Source organism: Harmonia axyridis, chromosome 5 (genome assembly GCF_914767665.1).
Source record: "Harmonia axyridis chromosome 5, icHarAxyr1.1, whole genome shotgun sequence".
NCBI classification, from domain to species: domain Eukaryota; kingdom Metazoa; phylum Arthropoda; class Insecta; order Coleoptera; family Coccinellidae; genus Harmonia; species Harmonia axyridis.
The window spans coordinates 13,237,701-13,248,329 of record NC_059505.1 but is presented as its reverse complement, the minus strand read 5'-3'; the positions used below and the strand labels follow the sequence as shown (position 1 = coordinate 13,248,329).

General features: G+C 32.0%; 1 protein-coding gene across 1 annotated transcript; it reads right to left on the bottom strand.

Moving 5' to 3' along the window:
- Positions 1-1,448: 1,448 nt before the first annotated feature.
- LOC123680235 lies at positions 1,449-5,447 on the bottom strand. Its single transcript, XM_045618028.1, has 3 exons — positions 5,168-5,447; positions 1,785-3,086; positions 1,449-1,456 (listed from the first exon to the last, which is right to left on the bottom strand). Exons 1-3 carry the CDS (start codon positions 5,445-5,447, stop codon positions 1,449-1,451), a joined length of 1,590 nt encoding a protein of 529 aa, XP_045473984.1.
- Positions 5,448-10,629: the final 5,182 nt, after the last annotated feature.

Below are 10,629 nucleotides of genomic sequence, written 5' to 3'. Positions count from 1 at the left end.
TCAATTCTTTTTACAAATTAAAAACTATTTTTCTTTCGCCATCTTTAGGGACCGATTCTTAGCGGGGAGAAGCTTAAAAAAAGTTCATTTAAAAAGGAATCTCCACCTAATTTTTTCGCAACTAATCATAAACACCCTGTATTTTTACTTATTTTTTTGAAACCATTGAAATACACGTTTTATATAAGTACATATCAAGAGATAACTCCAGAAGATCTAAAAAACCAATCGTTATAAAACTGTATCGAAGAAAAAGAAGCCGCACTTCACTCAATAATAGTTGGTACCATTTGTCGAAGAAATACCGAAGTTTGATGAAGCGCAAAAAACTCGTGAAAATAGGGGTAATAACACATGTCGACGCACGACCGTAATATTTATGATCTGAATGCGGCACCTTTGAATATGCCGACACTCAACAGATATATTTATGACTAGATTAGGCACGCTTGAACATAGCCATATTTATATTATTTCTTCCCTTCTTTAAAGTTTTATTGATCTTGAGATTATTTTAGCCTTAGTACGCAAATTCTGTGGAAGGCTAGCAATATTTTAAATGATTCCCCGGCATTGCTCGTTGCGAAGCGTTGCGAGTTGTAATCTTTCGAATTATTTCGCCTGGAGCTCCAATATATTTTTTTATTGATATTTTTGGGCGCCCTTGTGGGCCTTGCGCCCGTGGCAAGTGCCACCTTTGCCACGCTCTAGATACGGCAATTATTTGTTTTTGGTTCATAATTGTTCCCATCAATTAATGAGGATGTATCAATTGGAAGAAGATGATTTGGAATCTAGCAGAAATCTCCGTTAGCCGTCTATTTTTCTGCGCAAAATGTTTTACATTATTTCATCGAATAGTTGGACAATTCACGGCTAAAATTTCATGTGAATGATAAATGAAACGGATACGCTGAGGTCTTTTAAACGGAAAATTCGAATTTGATTAGAAAGTTATCTGTGACGATTCGTGAAAAATTGTTTGTACAAAATTTTTGTATTTTCTGCGGAAGAATACGAATCTGCAAAGAAGAGTAGGGGTTTCCAATTGAAATTCCAAATTTGACACCCAGTGCTCCCACAAGGAGGAATTATATGGTGGAGGTTCTATCATAAGTAGACTTCCTTCTCAAGATCATTAACCTTTTATTCGAAATATTTATCCGTAAGATATTCCTTCTCGTGATTTTTTTTATTGATTCAACTTAAAAAAAATCACCTGGTATATATTCCAAAACAAATACATTGCGCTCGAGAAATACACAATTACTTATAGACTTTTGTCAGTTATTTTTTTTTTCGAGAAAAGGCAGAAAACTCGAGATCTAATCAGGATAGGTCAGAAAGTTACACCAAATGATCGTATGAATTGAGAAATACCTCAGAATACGCAATGATATAGAAGATTCAATTCAAAAAGTTGAAAGTATCTTCGTTGGAACTAAATCCTACATTCCTGAAAAAATTTCGATAAATTCTTTTGTTTGCTACATCTGAACTGAAATTGGGTAAATATTGAAACACGCTTTTTTGTTGTTTAATAATATAATTTATAGTTATTGAAAATTAACGTCTGCCATATTAAACAAAATACATACAATTATCAACAAACAATATATATAACACATAGGTAAATGTAACAAATATAAACATATAAAATACAAATCAATCAGTTTATGGAGGAAGACATAATCTATGGAAGTCAATATATTAAATTCATATTTTTCGATATCTTCTAGTTTTATATTTAGTTGAATTAATTTTGACTTTTTTCACTTTTTTACTTTTTTTAATATTTTCCTTTCTTCCTTCTTTGTGTTTCTTCGACGAAACAGATTCGATCGGTTTTGTCAATAGATATTTATGTAATGTTGACAATTCTTGAGCTTGGACATATTTCATGATTTCTATCATGACATCATAATGTAGCACTCCCTTAGAGATGATTGATAAAAATTCATAAGCTCTTTCTTCTTCAAAAAATAGTCGTAATCCAGACTGAAGTTTCTTTTTCAGGTCACATCCGTAAATTGGGAATTGTTGTACATCGAATTCAGAAAATGTTGAATGTATAATTGGATTTTGGCAAAATTTGCTCACTTCCTTATTAGTGGAAATAAGTATTTTTATATATGAATATTCGGGTACTGTTTGAAATGCTGCTATTTTGTATGTCTCTAACAGGTTCAATTCTTGTATGCAATAATATTGGAATAATGAATCTTTTAAATTATTGATACCGGTTATGTCAACATTGAATTGAAAATTTGCGGTGAAATCTAATATAATTAGATGTTTAAGTATTTGTTGTCTTCTAGCCTCAATTTCATCTAGTAATAATATGTCAAGATAGGTGTTTCCGAAAAGATTAATAATTTTTGTTTCAGTCCCACTTTTCAAAAGCAATTCGAAAAATGGAGTGTAGTCTTCACAATAATCTGCTAAATTGTGAAGAGCAGTTTCGCCGAATACATTTTTGGCATTTACATCAACTCCCTTCTCTATTAATAGTTTGGCACATTCCAATGCATGAGGTGCTTTATTGTTCTTTGCAAGCATATGCAATGGAGTCTGCCCAAATTTTCCCGTCAATTTAGGGTCAAGCCCGCAATCTATCAAAAACTCGCACATTTCCAAGTCTATTCCTTCCTCTTGAGAGCATAAAATGTGCAGCACTGTATTATCATCTCCATTCCTTGAATCTATTTCCGCTCCGTACTGAAGGAGTATAATCGTCTGCTCAATTTTTTTGGATTTAATAGCGGAGAACAAGGGTGTTTCCCGAAATATGTTATATGCCTCAACATCAGCACCGTTGTCCAGTAAATATCTGGTTATATCCAACCTCTTATGTGTTACCGCAATGTGTAACGCTGTATTCGAATATCGAAATGATCTTTCCTTCGGCTTGAACCTCAATTCTATAGCGAACTTCAAAATTCTCATTGACTGATGAGCAACAGCGCCTAGAACTGCGTTGCTGTGTAATGCGTGGTACAGATGAAGGCGATGAAGCTCATTCTGCTCAGCATAAGGTTCGTCTTGGAATTTTAAATATTGCAGGAACAGTTCGATTAACTCCATATCTGAAATTAAAGAGAGAAAAAATTATTAAAGGATATGCGAAAATGTATTGAAAGGGTACTACAATTCATACATAAGATTTCATCACAGAATATATCAACTTGTACCATAGAAATTATATGATGAAATAATATAAGTAATATAATAACGGACTCAAAGCAAGTATCTGATAAAAAGTGAAAAATTGTTCAAAAAGAAAACTGAGCATTGGATTTCGAGTTCAGAAAAAAAACTCTTCCATGGCATCGTTAATCAGAATCGTCAATAACGGGATCTAAGCGAATGGAAAGAATTTGTTGTTTGATAGGAATAAAATTTCGGAGAAAAACAAATCAAAACACAAAGTACATGAACTTTTTTTACATTTGTCTACCTATATTATGTAACGGAAATGATCTAGAGAGGAGGGGAATATGGATGTGGGTATGTAGGTGTATATATTTGAAAATTTGAATTGAAAGAAAAAAGAAGAAGAGATTTCTAAATTTTTTTGTTTGTGTTTGCAGCTTCTGCGTAGGTATTTCGTTTATTCCAATAATTGGACATAATTTTGTAATATGCTTGTTATTGTTAAACAATCCATCATCGGCGTGTCAAACATTATTGTTTGAGATCATGCACGGTTCAAAATACAGAAATTTTGCACTAAGCTAGAAAATGGTGTCATATATCGACAGTTAGGTTTATTATTCACAAAGAGATTCTATGGATATTATGTTGATAAACCAGACTAAACTCAAACAAAACGATAAAATCTCCCTCAGAGGTTTTACAATTTTACTTAGAGATAGGTGAACAAATTATTGCTCCGGTAGGGTAACAATATATAAAAATAATAACATTCCATTCACTAAAATAAAGAAGTTAACTGTGGAATAGACAAAATATGAATTACTATCAAACAAAATCAATATAATTTTTATATACAACAAACCGTCTAATGAACTCACAAAGAATTGTCTCGAAAAATTAACAAATGTTGGACAAAAATTCCAGATAATCGGAGATTTCAATTCCAATCATACAACTTGGAACCCCCTAATATAACTAATTATTATAAGCTATGCAAATACCGATTGGATGAAATATAGGAAAATTTCAAATGGAAAAAATAAATCTGGCGACTAATAGATAGTAAAGAGAAATTCAAACAGTAAATTATCGAAATGTTCAGAAACGTTATTAGAAGATGAATATTGTTGTTTCTCAAAAACTCATTCAGCAAAATTAACACTATTATTGAAGACAATAGAGAATAACAAATCTATTAGCAAAAAATTTCGAGAAAGATAAGAAATATTCCTATAGAAAGTAAATCGGGAAGATTATTCATTTTACTAATGCTATAATGAAACTTCAATATTTTGCTTGAAGAAACATCGTTAATAATTCCTAATCCAAAACATTAAAAGAAAAGTGATTCACCTGAAGACTTCTTCCGATAATAAAAATAACAGTACCTAATTCATTTACCAAATTATCACATTAACATGACAAAATAACGAAAATAATAATAACAGGTCTTTATTCTAACCTCAGCGATGTCGAGCTGATAGCTTCTTCACTTAACTGAGTCATAATACAATTTTATTTCTTCACTGCCTACACTAACTGAAATTTGCGAAAAAGTATATAGATACAATATAGGAAAGTTTATGAAAAAAACTCGCTGAACGATAATTTTCAGTTTGGCTTCAAGAGCAAACATAATACTGTATTGCAGCTTACTCGTATATGGAAAATTAATATGAATAATCCGAAAGCACAATAAAGCTTACTTATCAATAACACGTGGAAAATACTAACACTGGAAAAAGTAGATATTTTATTCCTTTTTCATTCCGCTTTTCATTGAATACTATTTGAATTTGAAATATTCTTCATGAAAGATGAAATTAATACACCATTGAAATTTGCATTGTTTCAGGTTTGAATTATATACCTACTATTGATTTCCGATTTCCGGTAATATTTTTAATAAGTGAATCAATGAAAAAAATAATTATCTGATAAAAGAGCGGATGCAAAATTAATCAACAATAATATAAAATGTGGATACAATATATTTTACAGTTGAACATACCTTCAGTTTTGGCCACTAAGTCGAGTACAGTTTTACGTGTGTTGCCCCTTTTGCAATGTGATAGCGGCTCTGCTCCTCTTACCAATAAAAAATATACAACTTCATAGTCTCTATCGTTAAATTCTTCCCTGAATCTTTTTCGTACCAACTCCTCTAAATAATAATTGAGAAATAGAAAATCACTCGATCTAGATTCAATATAGCTGGCAACAAAATCAACTTTGCCATAGTTCACTATAAAATCGTAAATAGAACTTAACGGATTACAACCACCCTTCATGATCACTCAGTTTATGAATTAAAATTCAGAATAAATATTCAAGAAACTGAAACAACCACTTCCACAGAAAATAAACTACTGAGACTCTCCTTAAAAGGGTGGACTTATATATCAAAATTTCACATTGTCATTAGTTTTAAGATATTTTAAGGTACAGAATATTTGGAAATTTTTATTGGGTATTATTATCATTTCAATGAGTAAGTTTAAATCAGCTTTAGTTAATGACTTTTTCGCACCATTAGTCAATGTTGATGAAACATTAAATTAGGGATGACAATTCTCTTGTGAAATGGCAAACGTTTTGTAGAAAGCTTTTTCAGTATTTATCAAAATTTCACAGTCATTAGTTTAAAGTTGAGTTAAGTAGGTACAGAATAATTGGAAATTTTTATTATGGGTAAGTTTAATCCGCATTAGTTTAAGACTGTTTCACTCCATTAGTCAATGACTTGTTGATGAAATCACTAAATTAGGGATGACAATTCTATTGTGAAATGGCAAACGTTTTGTATAAAGTCTTTTCCAGTATTTTCGTTTTTGATAGGGTTGCTAAGGGGCTTATGAGTTCATATTGTTTGTAGACAAGGGCGTAGGAATGAGGTGTTACTGGGGGTAATTTCCCCTCCCCCTCAGGATTTCAAAAATATTGAATTTTAGAAAACTCGCAAAGACGGAGAACAAAAATTTCTCCATCAAATGAACAAATAATAATAATAATAAAAATCATTTATTGATTTTTTTTAAAGCTACACGTCAGTAAATAATCGGATCCTTTTATGGTTCATTATCGCTTTCAAGATTATCACCTTTATTGCACTACAAGCTCGTCTTTGTCCGAGGTTTATTATTTTCCTTTTTCTGGCTGTTTCCACGGCATCGTCCCTCACTTGCCATATGTGATTTTTAAATTCGTCATCGGTATACACTTACCCGTTGTTTTCGGTTTTTGTATCATTCTCGTCTCAAAATTTCAATATGTAGTTATCAAAGAACTGAATTCGCATCGAAAAATTGTCTGGACTGTGTTGTACAATTTATTGTAATTAATTCAAATTGCAATTTATTTGTGAAGATATCAGTTTTGAATTGAATACATCTACAGGGTGTTCCTAAATTGGAGGTACAAATGTAAATGTATTTTTGTCTCTATTGTTATTTTTATTATTTATTTTATTGTTTGTTCTATTATCAATCTTGTACGATAATCACAATCCCTATTGTAGTGCCCTGAGGATGACTCTATAAAAGTCGAAACATCGGCAACAGATCCATATGGTTTCAGTTATTTTGACCTTTTTCCCAACCAACTTCATGTTATAAAAAGTTCTATAACATGAGTCCGCAAACGCATTGTTTTTGAGATACAGGTGTTCAAGTTTTTCTCTCATAGCACTTTCCCTTCACAAGATATTTAACTTGTATTGGTATAGATATTCCAATTAAAAGTTTTCATTATGTGATATCTTAATTTTGAATGCAAATCACAAAGTGAATTTTTTCTGGATGGGTGCCCGCTTCTTTCTTTCATAATTATTTTTTGTGAACCACTTTTAGTTTAGAAAAATTTGAAAAGAAACTCTGATTCAGCACTACACTTTTTGGTTTGTTGTAGTTTGGTCGTATCTACAATCGATTTCGAGAAAAACATTCAAACAGTTCTCTATAGTAATTCTCAGGAAAATCCAAATTATTATAAAGATCCAGTTAGGTAGCTGTGATAAGTGAATTAATTATGAGTTTTGGTACTTATTTACCAACTCTGCAGCGAAGATTAATAAAGAGTCGATAAACTGGTTAAACATCACAAAAAAGTAGGACTACAAGAATCACCTTTATCTCGAAAACAAAGCGTTTGCGGGTTTGCCTTCTGCTTCGAGTATTCAATTTTCTTTATTTCGGTCATGTTTAGTGAAATATTGTCGAATTTAAATGAAAAATTTAGATTAAACATCCTAGTGACTAGGGCCCCCGCAACCGCGCGTTCAACGCGTGCACCGCACGCTGGCGACACTCTAAAGGGGCGCCAAAATCTCTTATAGACCGCATGAAAAACCGAAGGACCAAAGGTTTTTGAAAAAATTTTGTTTTTATTTTTTCAACTCCTTTTTTTCAATTTATGCAAGTTCCCGAACGTCGCAATCGGTATAAAATAGCCTCGGCCACAGATTGCAATTATACGATTCTTTTCAAGTAAATAAATCATAAATAATCATCCCTTTGTCGGTACGGGACTTCTTTATGGACCGCTTGCGCCGGACGGCGGGCACCATTTCTTCGATTATCACTAACACACCCATATGGTAAACATAAACAATCATAAATACCAAAATAATAGCTTTTAGCCAGGGGAATTACTGAAAATTGCTTACGACGCCATGTGTAGAAAAATACTACAGGTTACGGAGAATTTCTGAAACTACCAAAATCTGCTTGCTACGCTATAACATCAGAAGGCGTCGTAATCCAAATAATATTTATTTCATTTCGAAACGTTTAAGGGTCAAGACGCAAAAAATTAAAATACTCAGATAATTAAAAATTGAAAAGATTTGTATTTTGTGTAATTGTGGTTTGTTTCACTGTTTTTTGTTGTCATTAAATTAAATTTTATGAAATGGTAAGTACCTATCCACATACAGCATTAGCATTTCATTAGGTCTATAAAATTTGTTATTTTATTTTTTCTGTTCATCCTAAATTAGCCCATACCTATATACCATAATATTATTTTTATTTCTCTCAAATAGGGAAGTATTGTTTGTAATCGTGAAAAAATCGAATCGACTTTGATATTTTGAATTTGTAATCTGGAGCCACCATCATATTATACTTAATTTATTTTTTTAACATTCACCCTGGATCTGTATTATTTATTTAATATTCGTAGCCGTTTGACATTCTAAAAAAATTATATTTTACCTTTGCCAAAAATTAATTATTATAACAGGAACAGGGTATGTGCTTCAGATCGGCGGCCCAGCCCCCCCTAAAATTCTGCTGGCCCACCTTAAAATGTGACATACTAAGGCTAAAAAATTAGCAGAATTAGTTTCGTTTTACTTTGGCCCCCCTAAAAAAAATATGGCCCCCTCTTGGCCACCCCTGTTTTCGAGAGCTGGCGTCGCCACTGATTATCTGGTTTGGCCATCTTAGCTATAGGGCAAGAGATACTCGATAAAATTGATTTTGATGATATTATAAAAGAATTCGCAGCAGCCAAATCTAGAAAAACATTTAATTTTAATAGAATATTTTATTTATTATTTGTTTATTGCCTGGTTTATATATTTATGAATAATTTTAAGAAGAATAAAGCTCTGTAGTTTCATTACAAAATTAAAATGAAATGCGGTTTTAATCGAATGCTTGAATAAAATAATGAAAAATTTAAAATATTTATTATGTAACAACTGACAGCATAAAGTTCTTAAGGCATTCAATAAAGGTTGCTGATAGGTCTTTTAACCCTTCTACACTAAATTCCTAACAAAATCTGAATTTTTTTTCCGATTATCCAGCGACGTTTTTCTCCACATCCCCCCAAAATATTTTCGGCACGCGGGCGTTGATGACCCTTGCGGGGGCCCTTGTAGTGACTATCATATTATATTTAGGCAGTTTGGGTGAGTGTTATGAAAATTGACAGATTACGGAATTTGAATTATATATTATAATTTATAATTCTGCATTGAATTCGTGAATTATGTCCGACGAAATCGATTTAACACCACCAGAATCAAGAGAAGCTACGAATAATGTTGCAAATCAGTTCACTATATCCAAATTATATTATATCGACAATTGACGTGTGTTGAAATTTGATAGGATCGAAGTCAGTATAGACAACCACAAAACGAAAAATATAAATGAAAACAATACTCTATTGAATTCACTACAGCACTGTTTTTAGTACTGTAATGAATTACGATACTGAAATAGAGAAATGAATTTATTCAACATCAATTTATCTAAGGTTAGGTCGATTAGGACCAGGGTCGTCGCCAGAACCGACATAACAGACCTTTTTTCGGGACGAAGAGTCAGTTGATAAAACAATACAACATACTTTATGACACAATATACCACTTTTTGTAGTTAAATGAAAAAATTTCCAAACGCCAATTTGACTGAAATCGAATAGGCACTCTCAACTAGTTATGAAAATACAAATAGGTACCAAAATGCACCTTTAAAAACTGTTTCGTCTTTTTACTATAGAGCTTCGTACTTTGAACAATTCAGGGCATTTTTTGATGGAAGCGACAAAGTGATTTTGAGTTCGAAAATAAGATTTTATATAAAATAAGAAGATGCCTGAGAAATATTCAGTAATACATTGTTGTTCAGAGAGCTCTCAGCTGCCAATAAAAAATTTTTTCTGGTGAAAAACCAACCTTATCAATTCAATAGCAATGAAGCAATTGGCCTGTTATATGACGTCAGTGCTTTTCTCATTTCCTATGGGATATGAATTCTCTTTCATTTTATTATTTTTATTATAATATTTTGGGTCCGTGAAGTTAGCGAAAAATTGGAAGCACCAATTCTGGAAATATGTCAGATAATAAGTGCCTAATTAGTGCCTATTAGTGCAGTGTAAAGTTTTACAAGCACCATTGTATTTTTTGAGAAATCGGCATTTGAAGTGGTTGGTGCTAACTTCGCACTTAGCATCAACATTTTCAAATTGAGGAAAAATTCCTATGACACTAATTAGTGCTTAATTAGTGCCTGGCTTTTAGAATCATTTCAAAAAAATTAACCATTTTCAAGATATCGCTGATCATTTCCTTTTTTCAATTACTCAAAAATTTTTGTGTCACTAATTAGTGTTTAATTAGTGCCTATTGGTGCTTTCATCATAAAAAAGTATACTGTTTTCAAGATATTACTGATTATTCCCTGTGGTGCTGACTGCACACTTGGCACCAACATTTTCATAAAACCCAAAGAATCCTATACCACTAATTAGTGCTTAATTAGTGCTTATTGGTGCTTTTGGAATGGTCATAAAAAAGTATACCGTTTTTAATATATCACTAATTATTTCCTTTGGTGCTGACTTCGCACTTGGCACCAACATTTTTGAATCAATCAAAACTTTCTATACTACCAATTAGTACTTAATTAGTGCCTATTGGTGCTTTTGGAACCATTCTCAAAAAACATGCCGTTTTCA

What these genes read in the sequence shown, in the direction of transcription:
- LOC123680235 (XM_045618028.1), bottom strand. Translation starts at nt 5,447, where the DNA reads ATGAAGGGTGGTTGTAATCCGTTAAGTTCTATTTACGATTTTATAGTG. An exon ending in CTTAGTGGCCAAAACTGAAG is followed by an intron (nt 3,087 to 5,167) that starts GTATGTTCAACT and finishes CTTTAATTTCAG; the next exon opens with ATATGGAGTTAATCGAACTG.